Source organism: Trichosporon asahii (genome assembly GCF_000293215.1).
Source record: "Trichosporon asahii var. asahii CBS 2479 unplaced genomic scaffold scaffold00025, whole genome shotgun sequence".
NCBI classification, from domain to species: Eukaryota; Fungi; Basidiomycota; class Tremellomycetes; order Trichosporonales; family Trichosporonaceae; genus Trichosporon; species Trichosporon asahii.
In genome coordinates, this window is record NW_014040899.1 from 154,406 (window position 1) to 173,528 (window position 19,123).

Sequence of the window (19,123 nt, forward strand, 5' to 3'; positions counted from 1 at the left end):
CCAGAATTCAAGCCACTCGACGCCACCACATCAGCCCCAACCACCGCATTGTCAAGCATTCACAGGACTCTCATCGATCCTCATTTCTCAGCGCTTCTCTCACTGTCTCGGCCTTCGAATGCTCCGCCGCGGCGTCGTCAGCGGCCGCTGCGCCCCGTCTCCGACGAGGACGTCCACAACATCTATGGTGAAATGGTATCATGCATCGTTGCCACGTGCGATTCGATGCGGTGGGGGTTCGATTCCCCCTGGATGTACTCTTTTGCTGCTGTCCTGGGCTGTATGCAAGGTTGACGGGCAGCTGATTGGGGTTTGGAAGAGAACTGTTGGTGGACGCGGGTGATTGACGGTTGCTTGGCATGGTTGTGGAGCTTTCGTGGGTTGCCGACAATCTCGGTCAATTTCGTGAGGTTAACCACTCACCTGCTCCCGCTTCACCGCGAGGATGCGCTTGGGTCAGAGCTCATCTCGAGCGGGAACAGAAGCTCGGCGCTCAGCGACGTCTAACATGTTCAGCTGCAATGAACCCAAATCGGCGAGCGTGACTCTGCCGAGGTCGCAGATCCTGATCTACACGCATTTGCCGTTGCGAGATCTGCGGGGGCTGTCCACTGTGCAACGCGCGGAGCCAGCGTGTACGCAGATCTGGCGACGGCGCCCCTTTCTTCTCCCCGGAAACAGAGATCGCTCTCCGCACACATTCACTTCCTTTGGGCTCTGCGGCACAAAGGACGACTTCCCACGCTCTGCGCTTACAACCTCTTCATCGTTTAGCCCGCCTTGCCCATCGCTTAAGTCAGCATCCATTCAGAGTGTTGGTTCAGCAAGGTGGTCGTCAAGCTGACGACAGATTCCTGGCACCCATCATGACACTCACCCCTGCCCAATGGGTCGCTCTTGGTGCCGGTGTCTACGCCGGCATCGGCCTCCCCTTAGCCTTTGTATGGTGGTATCGCCGCCGCTATCGACTTCATCGTCCCCTCCCCATTCACCCCGACGAGGTCGACGCAGCCGAGCTGCTCGACCAGACCGTCACACCGGGGCCGAGCACGCCGTACAGCTCTGCTGCCCAGTCTCTGGGTCTACGTCAAGTCGACCCTTGTAACCGGGCCGTGATCTCACCCAGCCCGCCCAGCACCGCCTCCTTCACTGCGCCTACCGCGACGACCAGGGAGAGTAGCAGCACCACCCATTCCGATTGGCCACAGTCGCTTCGTGATAGCCGAGTTCTGACAAGACCACCTGACGCCCGTACCAGCAAGCATGTCGGGCCGAGTAGAGTCAGGGAGACCCACGTCCGGGACAGTCTCAGTACCCTCAACGTGAGCGCGGGTCGTTCCACCGACCGCTACAGCACCGACACCGGTCGCACCGCGCGACACAGTCATGTCACGAGTGACGCGGGCGCAAGCGCCGACTACCGTTCCAGCAGAGACAGCCGACTCGCGACGGACCACCACGCCAGCTACAACTCAGTCAGGGACAGCCGCTCGACTGGTTCTAGCCTGCCTCCTTTCGCGGCCGAAGGACTGGACGCCGAGGGCTCCCGCGGCACCTTCGGCTCCGCCCAGCTGAACAGCTACGTCACTGAAGACGGGGGCGGATCGCCGCACAGCTTCCTGCCTGGTGACGACAAAGCGTTCAGTGTCGGACAGCGTGACTCGCAGAGCTGGCGTTACCCTCAGAACTGGCCTGTCTCTACTGAGCACTCGACCTCACCTGAGCCCGTGATCTCCAGTCCGCCCAGCGCCTATCGCCCGCCCAGCTCTCAGCGTGCTCCTTCCACCACTCCGCCTCTAATCATGCCAGTCCCCATTCCGACCTCTCCGCCTCCGGCAGCTATCGTGCCGATGTCCAACCCCTCACCCACACCGCCTGAGCCCGAAGAGGCGTGTCGTCCTCCTTCTCAGCTGAGAGATGAGATGAAGCGACATCTGTATGCGCCGCAGACCCCGGCGCCGCCCAAGTCTCCCGGCGCCGTCACGATTCTGAAGGACGTTCTCTTCTCGGAGCCTGAGCAGATGGATACGAATCCTGGCCCGTCTCAAGCACGAGTTATTGTTCGTAATGAGGAGGATGCGGAGACCGCGAGGCTAGAGTTGTTGCCGCCCCAGTATCGGCCTGAGTGGGCTGAGGGGCATGTTCCTGGACCTGAGAAAGCCGCATATGGGGCGGGAAGATGCCCGTAGATGATTACAAGAGAAAGAGAGAGAGAGGTGGAGGGAGCAGCAGATTTATGCAAGTTAGCTATGTGACATGTCCGGATTCTAAAGCTGGAATTAGTGGAAGCGAAGGGTCTCAATGGTGGCGCTCGCTTCCAGTGCCAAAATGTCTCATTCTTGCTCAACACCTGTAATTGGGGGGTCAACAACTTCAATGGCCGTAGCGGTGACAGTGTGCGTCGTACCATGTACATGAAGCTGCATATCATAAGTCGATAGGTACAGTGATTGATTATAAGTGTTTGGGAAAACCGTCCGAACTGGAGCGCAGAGAACTTCATCTCAGGCAAAGGGGCCCGAGATCCTGGGCGCGCTCTCCTTTCACACTCCTCGTGACCGCCACAGATCCGTCGTGGAGCTCGGACTGAGACAGGCGCTGGGCCCACGCGTCGCGGTATGCAGGAGGCACGATCTCAATATCTGCGTCCTCTGCGTCCTCCGCCTGGATGGCGCGGCGTGCAGGTCGAGCAGAGGATCCGGCGATGGAGTGGCCAATTGAAGACTCAGTTGGGTGCGTGCTAGGGTCCGCCGTGGTGGATGACACTGCTGCCTCTTCAGGACGCGTTGTTGCCAAAGAAGATCTGGGGGTCTTAGAAATAGAGCTGAGCCGATTCAGGAGTGGCGAGAGGATGCTTTGAGTACTGCTTCGAGGTTCAGGAGGGGGCACTACCGGCCCAACATTTGCGCCAGCTGTCGATCCTGCTGTCACTTCAGTGACGAATGGCGTCAGAATGGCGGGGGCATGGTCTACTTCGAAATCAGGTATACTGGCTTCCGACTGCAAACGGCGCCGCAAAACACATCGACGGGTGATGAAAACAACGACACCGATGGCCAGAATGCCAGCAGCTGTCCCTACCACGGCTCCGACGAGAGTGCTGGTCTTGAACGGCCTAAACTCTTTTCCGTCCTCCTCTCTGGTTTGGTTACTGTCTCCGAGATGCTTGTTTCCGGGCGTACTGCCGTTGTGACTGTGGTTTCCGTGCCCCCCTCCTTCAATAAAACTTCCATTCCGGCTGTAGAGTTAGATCTACCGAGTGCGTTGATGTGTAGGGGGTACTCACACATGGAAAGGGTAAGTTTCGAAGCCGGAGAAGACGCAGACCCTGGGCTGCCCACTGTAAACGGGCATCACCTTCGCCGTGTACTGGACTCTTGGGTCCAGAGGGACTCGGAAGAGGGTCATGTTGGCAGAAAAGCTGGGTCGCTGTGATTGTACAAAAGACAACTCCCAGCTTATGTGCTGGTAGCTACCTTCATTGAACCAATAGGGCAAAGGGTCGAATTGGATAGTGCACAGCTTCATTGTATTGCTCCTGATGGCGTGATCCCAGTCTGAGTTTGACCCAACTGGTCCGAGCACTCTGACAAGAGAGGTATTGAGGGGCAATCGGTAGAGGAGCTCATTGCCAGACTCCAGCATCAGAGTTTCTCCAAAGACTCGTGGAGGAAGATACTCAGGGGCCACGCGTCTCTCGGACTGAGAGAGCGAAAAGAATCGCAGTTCAGTGTCATCGAGTTCTTTGGCGGACATCTGGGAGCTCAGACTACCATTGACGACTACAGGCTGATACACAGCCTCCTTCGACCAAGCTTCGGGGTTATGACTAGCGTTAGAACCGTGAAGTGAGGTGGAACATACGCTTCCGTGGATACTGGTATCAACGTGGTGACGTTGTGCAGTATGAAGCCAATGTCTTCAGGAATCCAGATATGAGCAACCATCGTTCTCACTGCGCCTAGAAACTCCCATTCGGCAATGACTCCACTGGTCTTGTTAATTTTGAAGGCGGTGGACATGTTCGGCGCGACCCAGAACGAGCCCAGGTCGAGCAAGAGAGGATCTCGGCCCCCCGTGTCCAGTTCGCCATGAATGCGGAAGCCGCTGCCAATGAAATCGACCGTCAAGGTTTTCGCCTGGAAATCGGTCCGTGGTGCTCCGCTTTCGAGATAGCCAGTTGTGTCATGGTATATCCACCCGCCGAAGAACTCGGATTCATTGGTGTGCCAAGTCAACGTTGGTGACAACGGAGCTTCGGTGAACTCGAATGTGTTATCGAATTGGGCGATAACCAACTCGAGCGTGAGCAAGCCAAGCAGCACGCAGTTGAAGAAGTTGGAGGGCATGGCAGTCGGCTGAACTGCCTTGGATGGCGTCGTTTCTGATCAACTGAGAGAAACGGTTGAGAGAATAAGAAACAGTCTTTAGTGTGTGTGTGAGAGAGAGAGAGAGCTTGAACTGAAAAGTTCGTCATGCAGCATTGGACAGCGCTGGGACGCTCAGTCACATTCCCGTACCAGACGCTGAAACATCATGCGATGGAGGGACTTCATGCCGGTTTGCGTCGTGAAGCCTCTGCCATGCCTTCAGATCTCTGAAAGAAGTCCCTCCCCGGTTCGTCCTTTAGATGACGGGCCGAGGATCTGAACTGAGAGTCACCCCTGGGAGAAGCACATATCAGATCAAGCAATGCAACTCGCAGGTCACGCGTTGTCCAGCGAAAGGCCGGTGTCTTTCTGCAGGACCCTTATTGGTCTGAATTGGCATCAGGCTGGTGGAGCTCGCGGGCCGGCGGGGGACCTGTTATCTGTGGATTGCTGACCTAAGCTGTGTCGCCTGCGGATGACAACGGACACAGCGGGGCAGTGGAGAAGCGGCAGAGAGCTGCGTTGGACACCTCTACTTTACTCGTCTCCTCAAGACACAGCTTTAACTGAGGTACTCCTTGTCTGTGCACGTTTCAAACATTCGCCTTTCCATAATGATCTCCAGGCTAGTTGAAGAGAAACCGCGAGATCTCAGAGACCGGGCACTCAGAACTCAAACCACCCCTCCCCCTGTCCACCCCTCAGAAGGTCGGAAGATTGGCCCCTGAAACCGGGCCCTCAACCCTGCAGTCTAGGGGACAACCACCCTGATTAGCAGGGCTTGCTCAACTGTGATGCGCTTCGCAGAATGCATCTGTACTACACACGGACATAGTGCGCTGTTGCATAACACCGAACGCTGTGGTTCCCTACTTCGTCCACGGCACGACTGCCATTCGCGTCGCGCGCGACACCGGAAGCTCCTTCTTGCAACTGCATCTGGTGACGCTCACCCCAAGCTTCGCGGTACATTGGTGGGAGAACGTCGATGTCCTCGGCATCTTCTTCGTGCACGGCGCGGCGCTGGCTGGGACCGGGCTCCGTCTCATGAGCCTCAGTCAAGATCACGGGTTGCTGTGGATCTGGACTCGTCTCATCATGATACACGCGAGTGAGACGAGACGGAGCAAGACCGTGCAGCTTTGTCACCCCTGGTTTTTCAGTTTGGATAGCAGGGCCGGTGCTCGACCCAGATACCAAGGGGATTGGCTTCGGGTTCTTCGCTGAATCGGCAGTAGTTGAGGCTGCGGCGTCACTAAGCAGTGGAAACGGCTCCACCTCCGGGTCACTGACTTCCGGGTCGACTTGGGAACTTGTCTCGGAACGGAGGACGGGGAGCTGCAGATAGTGCCGAACGAAGAGAATCGCAGATACGATGACAAAGAAGCCGACACTTAGAACCACATGTCCCAGTGCAGTGCTCACTCACAAGTTGAAAGGATAAGTCCTGAAGCCTGATACGACACAGTAACTCTGAAACTCATCCACGCCGGCTCGATGGTCAAACGTACTGAACCGTGGGATTCAGAGGAATCCAGTACAGAGTGACGTTGGTGGCAGAGTGCGTCGATAGTCGTGCGACCTTCGGCATTTCTCCCTCACTCATTTCACTGTCAAAGTTGCTGGACCAGGGATAAAGGTTGAAGGTGCATCTTGATTGCAATTTGCCTTTTCCGGAGGGAGTGATGGGCTTCTCCCCCACTGAATCAGAGCCTAGGGGCCCCAGCACACGTACCAGAGAAGTGTTACAGTATGATGGGTAACAGGATTCTTCACTGTGTGACGAGGTTTATTCCAACAGAAGCAATCCGCATACGGCATATCAAACATCACAGCTTTGGGCGGCGCCCGATCTGCATTGTGTCGGGCGCGGGGCCTAGGCCACAGCGACATGGCTTGGAAGCGAGGGGCAGGGCAAAGCGACCCGAAGGTGACCTCACTGCAGTCTGAACGGCCCATCGCGCTGCACTGATGGCAACACACATGCACTGCGAGCGCATGAGGTTTCCTTTCCTTGATCTCTCCCTGGCGTCGCTTCAAGGTCAGGGTCAACTACTCTTATCTTATCGTCAAGGCACGGAACCCTGAGAAACCCTGAACCCTTTCACGCACGGCGATCTTCGAACTCTTTGCAAGATCTTGGGCTGCTGGATCCATAGGGGCGTCCATGGGCCGGGCGCCTTGGGCATCGCTTCACATCCGAACCTCTGCAGATAATGCTCATGTCTGGGCACGAGCAGCCGCTTCGGCGGAAAGCTCTGATGGTGGCTCTGATGGTGCCGCTCTGTTGAGGAACGCAGACCTCGTTCAAACGCCTCGCGTTTTCCTCTAGGCAGAGAGAGAGAACTCGCGGGAACACGTGTACATTTCTCGCAAGTCTACTGGATCGACCGCTGACACACTATCCCACTAAGTGAAGTAGTTGGATGCCTCCAGTTTGTTTTATCGTGGCCTCGGCCTATGCACCAGCCTTTGTTTCTCTCCCTAACTACAAACGCGTTACAGTTATACGCGCTCAATAACCTAACGACCGAGGTTCCCTTTCTCCTCTGCGCGGCTCTCTTGACCGGCCCCTGTCACTGAAGACGCCCCGTGCTGGAGCGCCATGCTTGTGCGACGCCTAGCCCACGCCTCGCTGTACATGGGCGGAAGCACTTCCAGGGCAGCGTCCTCCGCGTCTTGATCGTGAACCACTCGAGCCTCGGGGGCTGTGGGGAGCGCAAATGCAGGACCAGCTGCATCGGATAAAACGAGATCCTGAGAGGGAGGATTTGAATTAGCCGCCGCCGGTTGGATGATTGCAGGTTGGCCGATGTTCTTGCTGGAGACACGTGTACTGTGCCTCACTCGCGAGACGAAGCCGCCAAGGAAGGGCGCTATTTCACTCGTGTGGTCACCCTCATCGACCTCAAAGCCGGGATCGGGCCGAGTACGATGGCCCACCAGACAGCGGCGAGTCAGGATTATTGCGGCTCCAATTGCGAGCAGTGCCACGACCGCGCCTGCTACTGAGCCTGCGATGATGGCCGTTCGGTTCGGACCCTGCCTTGGGTAGCTCTGCCCACTGCCGTCCGTATCCTCAACAGTGTCGGTTGATGTGTCGACACCAGGCTGCGTGACGTTCTCCACATTCAGAGCGGTGTAGTTGCTAACTGCTCAGCAGCGGGTCGGGACACTGCAATAGACTTACAAGTGGAAAGGGTAGGTCTGAAACCCTGACACAACGCACAACGTGTTGTTGCGCCGGGGTAGGATCTTGACGTTGTATTGTACTGTCGGATCGAGCGGAAGGAGGAAAAGCGTCGTGTTGGTAAAGTTCCGAGGGAATGTTTGCCACGCCATCGGCCAGTTGTATTCCAAGTCCATCACAAAGTCCTCCAATTGCATGTTGAGAGTTGATTGCAGCCAAGGCGGCGCAGGGTCCAAAAGCGCGACACAAACTGGCAGCTCAGGAGCGAAGGGCGTTGTCTTGAGCTGCTGCAGGCTTGGGCCTACGGGTCCGAGAACGCGGATGAGGGACGTATTAGCTGGCGGTGCAAACACCAGTTCCATGAGGGACTCAAGAACAACGTCGTCTCCCGAAACCTCCGCGGTTTCACCAGAACGTCCCGTCCAGTAGGGTTGACCTGCATCGGGTATGACATCGCTGGAGCTGAAGCCTGTGACTTCATGTCCACTGTCATGGCACCGTACTTTGCCACTGGGAAATACTTCGATTGCTTCTCCCAGAGGTCAGGTGTTGAGCTGCTGTCAGACTCGATTATGAAGAAGCTGGGGACTTCACTTACGCCTGAGTTCGAACTGGTACGTCTATAGTGAGGTTGTGGAGAGTGATATGAGTGGCAGGCTGCTTCACCGCCCACATGTTCAAGACCCTGGGCTCCATCCGCGTCCAGTTCCCGGCGACCTCAGCGGTCACGTTCACCCGCCCACTGCTGTTGTGGAATCTCCTGACATCACCGGTGACGGGACTAAGGAGTGTGATCGAAACACCTTCGGTCGCATTCATCACCGTGACAGGATCTCCGTAAAGCGTGAAGTTTTCACCCACAACCGAAATTGGAAACGGTACCGCTCTTCTGTCTTGACGGGGTTGTGACACGCTGTATCCGGTATCGTCGTCGTAGATCCACTCGAAAGGGCCGTTTTCGTAGAGGTCAAAGTGCGGTGCCCGGGGAGGGAAGGTGTATCGGAACGTCGTGTTGAACTGAGCCCATACTGTTTTTGAGAAGTGTAGGAAGGCAAGGAGAAGGGTGAGGCAGAGCATCGAAAAGAGAGAGAGATGAGAGGTATGCTGTCGTGCTCAGGCGTAGAAGATGTGCTTGCAGTCGATGGGGAGCTCGGTTTAGGGGATGTGTGCAATGAGAAGATGTAGATAGTGTCTGATATGGGAACGGGAGTTTTGCACCCGGATGCTATTCTGTTTTACCGCTAGTCATCCTTCAGTGCGCACATCACACATTCACAAATACCGCATGAACCCACAGGACATTCTCTGACAAGGCCCTTCGGGATCTGCATAATCTGAGCCCATCGAAAGCACAGCCGCACCCTACGAGACTCAAGGTTGTGAATCAATGGTGCGCTACTGTGGCGTGCCCTGGCGCGAGATTTAGTTCCTGCAACTGACTGCAACATAGGACTCTCATTTCGACTGAGCAAAGTATCTTGCTAGCGCAGACCTGAGGGATGCATGCCTTACGCCACTTACGATGAGCATCGTCAAAGATGAAGAGCGGAGTTGGGACTGCTATACATGGAAGCTGAATTCATTGCGGCTGGCTAAGCTGGTTGAGTGTAACGGTATGGACGGCAGCGGAATGCTGATATTTACAAGATTCTCAGTGGCTTGTCAGTCCGAACAAGTGGGAGCCGCCTAGCTTTCCGGCTCTCACTGAGTCGCTCCCGTGGCCACCTGGATTATCAATAGCCGTGTGTAACCTGCGTATGCTGCGTCTTGCCGAGCGTGCGGCTAAACCATCGAGCCCTGATCAGCGGCAGGGCGAGATGGGTTGCGGAACATGCTCGGCTGATCGTGATGCCCCTCCCCTTCGCTAACATGGAACTTCGACGCATCACACCCACAACGCAGAGCTCACCACACCCACAGGGGAGCGCCGCTATATTGTTCAAGATCGTCAGTAGGTGCCAACAGGACGAAGTGTCCGGATCGTCCTCCAACCTCATGCTAGCCTTGCCGTAGAGGCGTAGCCGGGTGCCGATAAACGACGGCTCGAACGAGCCCGAACTGCGACTTCTGGCACTTAGCGACACGTGTTTGGTGGTGTTGTCGAGGAGTCACATGCCTCTTTGGTCGCTGAAAAAGTCGAAGGCGGGTGAGTTTGGCTTGAACGTGAGCTGGAATGACGTGTTGAGCTGGGCTGAGACTATGGCAACCACCAGTATTACTACAAGTTGGAGGATCATGTCTACTCTGGGCTTCACAATAAGATGGGAGGACGAGGCTTTGAGAGGGGGAGAGAGATGTGGTACGGGCTCTGATATCATGATCAGAGTTTAGTGGCTGGGCTTTATGAAGGCTTCAGCGCTTGGTCGGACCCGAGCGATGTATGGGATGCCATTCCAGCTGCCGTTGGTACGCTTCCTGTGCCCGTGTGTCGGGCCCCACACAAGGTGGACTGCGCCCAGCCTGTCCCCCTGATTAGATCGACGAAGGACAGAGTCGTACTCTGCCCAGTACCCGGCAGGGCATCCCCAAGACACTTGTGGGCCGGAAGGTCAATCTAAAATTGATCCATGCGAAAAATAATAACACTTGCAATGCAAGGTGCGATGCGGGAAACTGTAGTCCCCGCCATCTACGAAAACGTTGTGGCACCAAGACCCAATTATCACAATTTCGAAGACGCTGAGTTTTGTCACGCCTCAGACTGACATGTGGCAACGCCCAATCTCTCTCAGAAGGGCGGCTCCCTTGCCTTTGAGTCGAACTTGCCTGTCTGTGTTTGCAGGGGACGACTGCGATGCATCGTCTTAGGGGCGCCGGCACTCCTCCGCCAAACGAACTCCGCTCGCCCCTGAATCCAGGTCTTGCCTGCGACGGTGCTGATCCCATGACTCCCTATACAGTGGAGGAAGCACATCGACAGAAGCATCTTCGTTGTCCTCCTCATGCACAGCCCGACGGGATGACGGGCCAGCCTCCGCATTGGAATCATCTCCTGAGATGGCTACCCCCTCTTCCACGTCAGAAGTGGGCGTGGTGCTCAAAAGGGGTTGACTGGACCCAGAGCGGGTCGTAGAGATCGAATCATCGCCAATTCTGTCCGTCCGTTCGTGTTCGATGTCACGCCACCTGATCAGGAGTGATGGGTTGTTGGCGCTCGCCCCACCCTTGCGGAAGGTGACACCGGCGGAGGCACCCGGCTGCTGGACAAATGGCACAATTTCTCCCGATCCGGGGCGGTCTACCACAAAGCCCTTTTCAGGCTTTGAACGATGCTTCGTGAGGTAGGAACGGGTCAAGAAGACAGCGACAGCGACAGCCAGCAAGCAGCCCACTGTACCCACGACAGCGCCGATGATAGCACCAGTCTTATCAGACTTTCCACCATTCTCCACCTCAGTTGTCATGTCTTCCGTGGCCCGCTGATAGTCGCTGAGGGTCAGCAGGGCGCAGCAGCCCATGGAAGAAGGCTACTCACTAATGGAACGGATATGTTGTGATACCTGATACGGCGCAGACCGAGGTGTTGTAGCGTGGAAGCACTTTGAGTGTGTATCGTACACTTGGGTCGAGGGGGAAGAGGAACAAGGTGCTGTTGGTAATGTTTCTGCCAGTTGACTGCCATGCCATGGGGAGTGCATCGATACCCGCAGACTGGTTGAACCATGGCGGTAGTGGGTCGAGGATTGCCGTACAGGTCTTGTCGAAGCGGCGCAGCTTTATGCCGTTTCGGAGCAGCCCTGAGCTATTGACAGAGGGCAAGCCTCCAAAATGCCCGACCGGCCCGTGCACGCGAGCGAGAGAGGTGTTTGGAGGCAATGTGACTGTCAACTCTTGCAAAGAACGCAGCACCATGTTGTCGCCCGAGAAGATAGGCCACGTCAAGTTTTGGCCGACTTCCCAGGGGTTGCCACTGTCCGGCACAAGGTCACCCGACGAGAATGCCGATGTGCGCATGTCCATCGCTGCACCGGACCCCACTACCGTTGGACGGTAGGTCGCCTGTTTCTCCCACTCGTTCAGCGACGGCCTATCGTCAGCTCAGCTAGAACTTGACGTACGCTTGGGTCCTGACCGGGACATCGATGGTGATGTTGTGAATCGTGATAAGGGCAGATGGGCTGTGGCTGATGTGCAGTATCATCGACATTGCCTTTGAGGCGTTCCAGCTGGCGAGTAGCCCCTCTGCCGGACCGAATCGATGGCGGCCATACTTATCTGAACCAACAAGAGCAGCGGCACCGACAAACCCCTTTGATGTCTCTGGAGACGACCGCTCCGGACGTACTTCGGCTTCCCCGAAGACCCGGAAAGCCTGGGCCACGAAGCAAACATCCAATCCACCCGAAGAGCGCCCGACGGGGTTGTTTTGGAAGAAGCCTGTATTGCGGTCATATACCCACCATGGGCCGTACAAGCCGTCACCGTAGTCGGTGGCGAACGAAGGGGAGAAGTTGTCAAGTGTCACCTCGAAAGTAGTGTTGAACAGCGCTGTAACAATCGTGGCAAGGGAAAGCCAGCTCAAGATCGACATGGTGGTGACTAAGAGGGCGTTGATCAGACGTGCGTTCTCAACAGCGTCTTCGGAGTAAGAGGTTGAAGGCATATCTGTCCAAGGTGTCGCTTGCTCGGACGTGAAGGAAGTCATCGCCACCCCACCCTTGCTTGCTTCTCAGCGAAGAGTCGAACAGGCACGCTGGCATCAGAAACCGGTGCTGGACCTAATGATGCTATGAGTCAGGACAGAGCATCATTAGGTATCAACGGTCAGGAGTTCCCGACTTCCTTACGAGAGACATTATCGGTCGCGCAGATGCGAGGTACAAACACCCCGCGCGGAGACAGAACCGACCGCCGTTCCCAACGCCAGCGACTTCAGGCCGAGAGGAAATCATTGCTTTCCGCCGTCCGTGCATTGCTGTACCCTATCAGGTTCTGCGGTAAGGTCAGGTTCGGCAACTTAACTCTCATCGCTACCGTGTCAACGGGCTTAGGACATTTGCCCCACAGGTCTCTGCGCACAAGCGATTCCCCGACACCTGTGAGGTCGAACAGTGCATCCTGACAAGCTAGCTCCAGCCTGCAATCTCACTTCGATGGCGGCGGCTCAGCGACGACGGCGCACGCGCTTGTGACCCCCAGACTGGGCTGGGCAGACTGGGGGCTCCAACACAGACCTACAGAATGGCTTGGTGCTTACTCTACACGGCTTCAACCCGGATGATGAGGAGAACCACGTTGCTGCTATTGTGAAGTCGAAGCAGTTATAAGACTCTGTCTCCGAACAATTCATGGGGGCTGAAGTCGGACGGCGCCGCCGAATAGGTAATCGCCAACGTGTCCTTGAGGGCTCTGGCTGGACACTATCGAGGTTGAAACCGCCCCGCCTCGTACGTCATCCCCTCTTCAGCCAAGTTTAGGATGCACTTCCGCACTCTGGTATGGGCACGGTCCAAGGGCTGGATGAATAGGATGGCATCAAGCCCATTTCTGCGCTATCCTTGGTGGTTGCGCAACGGAAGAAAGGGTTCCGATATCCATCGGTGTCGATCAGTTGAGCATGCACGGAACCGTAGTTGACTATGAGGATGCAACCGAGATCCCATGCATGCGTGAGTATGGATTGCGGAGGTCCATACTTGAGATGGTGAACCCTGATGCTGCGGAAATCCTGCGCCGGTGCCTCCGAGATAAGCTCTGACCTGCAACACTCGGTATCCTGCCGGCCACCGTAGGATCAGAGTTACCCCGGCTTCACAAAGGCTTATAAAGATACGAGGTGGGCAGCATCTCCCCTCCCATCTGCATCTCCAACTCCAGCCTGGAGACCATGTCTGTCTCCCCCGCTCCTTCCTCCACAACTGCTCCGATGGCATCCGGCAACGCCACCGCGCTTCCGCCCGACCTGGCGCCGCGCCCCTCCTCAGGCCCGCAGCCTCCGGTGGGCCAGCCCTTCTTTTTCAATCCGACGCACACGGACGACTCTGGGGTGTGCTATTTCTCAATCCAGACAGCTGAGAACGACAAGGCGACCTTGAATGCCACCGAGATGGCGCTGGCGCGTAGCACGGGCGAGAGGTGCTGCTCGGGGGTGGGCATTTGGCATGACATTCTCTTCGCCTGCCGCACGGAGTCTCAGAATGGGACGAAAGCGTTCGAAACTTGTGCCAATGGGACCCTGCACGCTGGCTGTACTGGCTTCAAAGGCTATCAAGCCAATGTCGAGTGGCTCTTCTGGATGGAGGCCAAGTGGCCCGAAGCGTTCGACAACAACACGCATTGGATCACCACCGCTTTCGGCGCCCGCGACAGCAATGGCACCGTTGGCAATGGCACCGCTACCAACGGCATGGCCGGTGACGGCACCAATCCCACTATCAGCAACAGCACGAGCACCGCCGAGCGCTGCTGCGCCCAGGCGAAGGGCACGTACATCCACTCTCTTTCCAACTCGACGCACCAGAAACGGTACAGCGAAAGCTTTGGCGAGTACAACCGCACCATGTTCCCACCCTGCCTGATTCCCAAGGAGCAAGCCGACAGCTACAAGCAGTGTGTACTTGACACCGCGCCGAATGCGCTCGTCATGGCCGAGTCCTGGCAGTACAACAGCACCTCGTATAATCGGGTTCGGACACCACCCGGGCAGGGCTCGGCGGCCCCAGCGACACGCAAGCTTGGAGTTGGCTTTGCGGTGCTCGCGGCTTCGATGGCGCTTCTTGGCTCGCTGGCGTAAAGATTATAGAGCTCACAAACGTACACAAGAGACGTAGAGCGTAGTTGTAGAGGAGGACGCCGTCATGAAGCGATGAAACGAACTTTTACATCGATGCTCCTCGCGTTTCGATGTCATAGTGTTTCAGCGTGGCACATCCCAGTGGTAACGGCCGGCCAAGTGGGTTATGCAACCTGCGACAATTCCGGCTGGATGATATTGCGTCTTTTACATGCATCGTCAGGCTGGTGAGAGGTTGTAACGTTGTGCATGGACCTCGGCGCCGGTCCTGCCTAGGGTCATCGCCCAGGGCAGCCTGTTGTGATTCGACTACGGCGCGCGACGAGGTGGAGACGTGGGGACGACCAAAGCTCTTTCACGCGTCCTGGTATGTCTGGCGTTGTCATCATGCGACGCGGCTCCATTCGTTGGCCATCTCCCGACGACGACAGGGCCGTTGAGACAGCATCAGTCACGCTGCAGACACACAAACCAGTTGCCGTCAGAAGGCGATGACATTTTTGCCTCATCTGGTTTAGCCTCAACCTGATGCAACTGCAAACGTCAGCCGATCTGCGGCGAGAGGTGAGTGTTTTGTGGTCGTCTGAACAAAAGCATATCCGAGGATACCGACGCAGCCGACGAAACTCTTGCCAAGAGACTGCAAGACCGCCGCCAGCTACCCATCATTCATGCATACCAGCCTGCGATCCTATAAACATACAGCAATGGTGGTGGGGCCCATCACATGGACAGCCTTCAGGGTCTGACGCCTCCGGCGCCCGGAACCAACGCTCGGTGTCCTATTAGGTCCGTTTATCTCGATCCGCAGCCGCATATCCGCAGAACTCCGGCGCCGGGCTCACTCAAGTCGTATAAAAGGAGCTCGGCGCTGGAGCACCGTCTCTTCTTCCATCCCCATTCCATTTGTCACTCATTCCGACTCCATGTCCTCTTCAGTCCCCTCCCTGCCTTCAACGACGGTCAGCGCCGTCCCATCCGCCAGCGCGTCACCGCTTCCTACCGATGTAGCTCCCCGCCCTTCTTCTGGCCCTCAGCCTCCGACTGGCCGGCCCTTCTTCTTCAACCCGACGCACAGCGACGAGGCGCAGGTTTGCTACTTCCTCGTTGAGGCGCCGAGCGAGAAGGAACCCTACTACCTGCCGCCACCTGAGCTGCGCAAGATTGGCGAGAGCTATTGCTCCGATATCGGTATCTGGAACAAGGACCTCTTCGCCTGCCGCACCGAGACGGCAAACAGCACGGCCGTATTCGAGACCCGTGCCAAGGGCAACCAGACCTCCAAGAACAAGACGAAGTGCAGACCGTATGGCGAATACGAGGAGAGCATCCGGTCGGCCTTCTGGGCCGAGCCGCAGTGGCCCGAGCACTACGACAACAGCACGCACAGCATCGCAATTGCGTATGGAACGTTCAACGGAACATCAACGGGTGCTCGTTGCTGCATGATCGTGAACGGAGATCCGGTCGAATCTACTGGAAAGGACTTGCCTTACTCGGCGAACTCCCCCAACCCGTCGAACTTCTCCGACTACCGCAACCACGCACTCTCGCCTTGTTTGGTCATCAAGGACAAGGGAGACAAGTACAAGGAGTGCATCCTCTCCACCGACTACAATGCCCTCCCCATGGTGGAGAGCTTCCGCTATTATGAGGTCAAGTCTGACAGCGGGCAGGCTGCGACACACAAGACCGCGCTGAGCTTCACCCTTCTTGCCGTCGCGACGGCGCTCTTCGCCTCTGTAGCATAAGTCTGCAAGCATCTAGCCCAGTATATCATGCCCAATAACGATTCTACTACTCGTAATGCATCATAATCTCTCAGTTCTATGCACAGCTGATCCCTTGAATGTGCGGTGCTGCATGCCCAAGCCTCGGAAGGTGAGGTGTAGTGCAGCACCTTATCTCATCACGGTGCTCCGCATCGCCGAGGCTGACGAACAAACATTCCGGTGCCTGCCGTGATTAGCTTCAGCCTCTTTCGGCGCAGTCCATCGATCCATCGACGCTGCATCGGCGATGACGTATGGTCATTCCGGAGTCAGCTCCTGCTCCGGACCGCGGCATGCATATAAGAGTAGTCCATCCGGCCCGCAACCCTCGCCACTCGTATCCAATCATACACCAAAACCATGTCCGTCTCGCCCATTCCCTCCACGACGGGCAGCTCTGTGGGGCCCGGCGCTGGTAACGTCTCGGCCTCTGGCGCACCCCTCCCGCCCGACCTGTACCCTCGTCCCAAGTCCGGTCCCCAGCCACCCGAGGACAAGCCCTTCTTCTTCAACCCCGGCTTCAGCAACGACACGCGCGTGTGTGTGCTGAATGGCGATCCCGATGTCCCGTACCACGACCGGCCGAACAACGTCTCTGAGGCGACGCGGAGCACAGCGCAGAGATGCTGCTCCGGCGTCGGGGTCTGGAACGACGTGCTCTTCGCGTGCCGCATCGAGACGCTCGAGAACGACGCCAACTACACCGGATGCGTGAACGGGACGGACCACGGGGCTCGTGCTGACCCTTTCCTCGCCCCGGTACAGAGCGAGTCGGTATCCCTTAGCTGCTGATCGTCCGCCCTCGCACCGCGCTGCTGTGGCCTCGTAGAATCGATCCTCGGGGTCAAAGGGGAGCCGGTCGTGGACCTCGAGCGGGGCGACAGAATAAGGGTCTCGAGCCGAGGCACCCATACTGGGCCGTGTGCAAACTTGCTCGAGCAGGACGTGCGTCACGTTCAGGTCCTGGGCTTGCCACACGACCCAGTTGGAGAGGTAGAACTTGAACGTCGACCCGGCGTCGGCGGGGGGCGCAAGGATACACTGTGCGTCAGCTAGCCGATTCAACGCTGAGCTGGGAGTGATGTTGCACACATGGCAGGCGTCGAACAACTTCCATTGCCCACCTAACGCTGTGCGCTCGGTGGTAGCTTGCACTTACACTCGGCGGAATGCCAAACTCGCGATTTGGCCCCGGCGGCCCAGCGATCAACTGGCAGATCCCAATGAAGGGCTCATACCAACACCCATCCCCGACATTGCCCCATTTCCCCTCAAACTCGAGCCAAGACTGGTCTCCCGTATGCTCGATACGGTGTCCATACTCTGGCCCGTTCCAAAACTCGATCGGCACAACATGCCCCTTTGTGTCCGAATGCTCGCTCTTCAGGTCCAAGGGACGGGGACGTTCGGGCGCGTACCACACTTTGAGCGAGCGGCAGATGGCGTAGCTGATCATGGCGTCGGGGGGGATGAGGGTTGCGTTGAAGAAGCCCACGGCGGGGACGGGGCGGAGCGGGACTGTCACTGGCATTGAGGGGGCGGACGTCGTCGACGTGGGCGCCATGTTGTCTGGTGGCGTGTCGGGTCGGGTAGTTGGAATGTTTGGAGAGTTTCGTTGATGGAAGGTTTGATGGAGACGAAGGTTGAAGCGTGAACGAGGCGCCGTCCACTCCTTGAAAGGTATGCCGATGTAGCAGCTGCGAGTGATGTGAGTCTGATGTCAAGACGACGATGAGACGGTGAGTGATGAGAGGTGATGAGAGATGTTCTGTCGTTCTCCTCAAGCAGCAGCTCCTCTCAGCATCCATTGTTTGTCCTCCAAGGCCCTCCAACCCGTACAATGGCGCCCCCGACAATACCAAGAGCGCGCCGAGACGCAGCAAGACTTGTTTGGTTCGGGGGCGCAGGACCAGTGCGCATTCCCAGCCACTGACCGAAGGATGGCCAGAACAATAGATCGCCGGATGCGCGAGGCCAAGGAGTCGTGCAGAAGGCGGGGAGGGACCCAAAGGATGCCCAAAGAAGGCCCAAAGCGGGCCCGAGAGAAGCGGATGGGCGGATGGGCATGCTCAACGCGCTCGCGCGCTCGTCGGCTCGTCGGGCTGGGCACGCTGGGCATCCAGCCGGTTGGTAGGGCGCCTTTCCGATCGTCGCGGCGCTCTCGCATTTGCGGCGACTGTTGCCAGGAGAGCAAGTTTGGGGGTCTCCTTTGCCTGGGCGATCAGCTATGTGCGCCGGGCGAGCCATGCGCGCCATGCGCTGTCCCCGATGCTCAGGTGCTGGGAAGGTGTTTCGTGGCTGCATCAGTTCATATCCCCACTGCCGCGCCCTCCGCTGCTGCCAACGTCGCCAAGTCGGCCGCCGCCCCCGGCGCCAACAGGAAGACCGCCCTCGCGCTCGCTGCCCTCGCCGTCGCCGCGCTCGGTGCACTCTAAGAAGCCCCCCTTCTTCTCCCAGTAACCACTCTGTCATTGTCAATAGCATAGCGCCCCGACACTTTGTGACATTGCGCAGTCATGCAGTATACATACAGAGCGTGGGAGGCATGGGCACTTGGGCTTGGGAACATTACGAGATTATAGAGGGGAGGAGAGGAGGAGAAGGCACAGGATAGTGTGAGGGTGAAGGTGGAGGAGCAGACCTGGTGGGAGAGAAGCGATAGATAAGGAGGGGAAGGGGTGAGCGAGAGAGAAGGAGCAGATACGATTATAGAGCAACGCCAAGCCGGGTAGCTGGCTGAATCTCCCGCCAGAGACCGATAATCTGCTGGTCGGCGTTGGTAGCGCTCTGCAGCGCCTGCAGATTCTGCGAGATGGTCTGGCGGAAGTGGTTCGTGAGCGGGCCCGAGGGCGACTGCGCGTGTTCTGCAGATATACAACCTGGGAGACGCAGGTGGAATTGCAGGGGGTTCAATGTCTCTCCAATAGTCCCAGAATCCCACGAGTGTGTTTGGACGATTATGGGGAAACTCACATGACTGCCCGTGTCAGTGTCTCGCTGTCTCAGCCGGCGATCAGCCATCCCCTATGGCTGCAGGGGTGCTACCGTGTACACGGTG

The 19,123-nt window shown here is 57.3% G+C and overlaps 9 protein-coding genes and 1 non-coding gene across 10 annotated transcripts; 5 read left to right on the top strand and 5 right to left on the bottom strand.

The window, feature by feature from the left end:
- Positions 1 to 178: 178 nt before the first annotated feature.
- On the top strand, positions 179 to 257 carry A1Q1_t133. The gene has a single exon. It is a non-coding gene; the product is annotated as a tRNA-Gly (tRNA).
- A 609-nt stretch (positions 258 to 866) lies between these two features.
- Positions 867 to 2,189, top strand: A1Q1_00534 (uncharacterized protein; the record flags this gene model as incomplete). The annotated part of the gene is made up of 1 exon (XM_014325849.1): positions 867 to 2,189. One exon carries the CDS (start codon positions 867 to 869, stop codon positions 2,187 to 2,189), a length of 1,323 nt encoding a protein of 440 aa, XP_014181324.1.
- Positions 2,190 to 2,499: 310 nt separating this feature from the next.
- Positions 2,500 to 4,349, bottom strand: A1Q1_00535 (uncharacterized protein; the record flags this gene model as incomplete). Its single annotated transcript, XM_014325850.1, has 3 exons — positions 2,500 to 3,238; positions 3,287 to 3,829; positions 3,889 to 4,349. 3 exons carry the CDS (start codon positions 4,347 to 4,349, stop codon positions 2,500 to 2,502), a joined length of 1,743 nt encoding a protein of 580 aa, XP_014181325.1.
- Positions 4,350 to 5,189: 840 nt separating this feature from the next.
- Positions 5,190 to 6,263, bottom strand: A1Q1_00536 (uncharacterized protein; the record flags this gene model as incomplete). Its single annotated transcript, XM_014325851.1, has 3 exons — positions 5,190 to 5,763; positions 5,882 to 5,992; positions 6,106 to 6,263. The coding sequence occupies 3 exons, from the start codon at positions 6,261 to 6,263 to the stop codon at positions 5,190 to 5,192; spliced, it is 843 nt and encodes a 280-aa protein (XP_014181326.1).
- A 630-nt stretch (positions 6,264 to 6,893) lies between these two features.
- On the bottom strand, positions 6,894 to 8,637 carry A1Q1_00537 (uncharacterized protein; the record flags this gene model as incomplete). The annotated part of the gene is made up of 3 exons (XM_014325852.1): positions 6,894 to 7,518; positions 7,561 to 8,046; positions 8,159 to 8,637. 3 exons carry the CDS (start codon positions 8,635 to 8,637, stop codon positions 6,894 to 6,896), a joined length of 1,590 nt encoding a protein of 529 aa, XP_014181327.1.
- Positions 8,638 to 10,364: 1,727 nt separating this feature from the next.
- On the bottom strand, positions 10,365 to 12,163 carry A1Q1_00538 (uncharacterized protein; the record flags this gene model as incomplete). Its single annotated transcript, XM_014325853.1, has 3 exons — positions 10,365 to 10,989; positions 11,036 to 11,587; positions 11,772 to 12,163. 3 exons carry the CDS (start codon positions 12,161 to 12,163, stop codon positions 10,365 to 10,367), a joined length of 1,569 nt encoding a protein of 522 aa, XP_014181328.1.
- Positions 12,164 to 13,387: 1,224 nt separating this feature from the next.
- Positions 13,388 to 14,293, top strand: A1Q1_00539 (uncharacterized protein; the record flags this gene model as incomplete). Its single annotated transcript, XM_014325854.1, has 1 exon — positions 13,388 to 14,293. The coding sequence occupies one exon, from the start codon at positions 13,388 to 13,390 to the stop codon at positions 14,291 to 14,293; it is 906 nt and encodes a 301-aa protein (XP_014181329.1).
- A 926-nt stretch (positions 14,294 to 15,219) lies between these two features.
- A1Q1_00540 (uncharacterized protein) lies at positions 15,220 to 16,044 on the top strand (the record flags this gene model as incomplete). The annotated part of the gene is made up of 1 exon (XM_014325855.1): positions 15,220 to 16,044. The coding sequence occupies one exon, from the start codon at positions 15,220 to 15,222 to the stop codon at positions 16,042 to 16,044; it is 825 nt and encodes a 274-aa protein (XP_014181330.1).
- A 366-nt stretch (positions 16,045 to 16,410) lies between these two features.
- A1Q1_00541 (protein-vacuolar targeting-related protein) lies at positions 16,411 to 17,629 on the bottom strand (the record flags this gene model as incomplete). The annotated part of the gene is made up of 2 exons (XM_014325856.1): positions 16,411 to 17,106; positions 17,225 to 17,629. The coding sequence occupies 2 exons, from the start codon at positions 17,627 to 17,629 to the stop codon at positions 16,411 to 16,413; spliced, it is 1,101 nt and encodes a 366-aa protein (XP_014181331.1).
- A 376-nt stretch (positions 17,630 to 18,005) lies between these two features.
- On the top strand, positions 18,006 to 18,500 carry A1Q1_00542 (uncharacterized protein; the record flags this gene model as incomplete). The annotated part of the gene is made up of 1 exon (XM_014325857.1): positions 18,006 to 18,500. The coding sequence occupies one exon, from the start codon at positions 18,006 to 18,008 to the stop codon at positions 18,498 to 18,500; it is 495 nt and encodes a 164-aa protein (XP_014181332.1).
- Between the last annotated feature and the right edge of the window lie 623 nt (positions 18,501 to 19,123).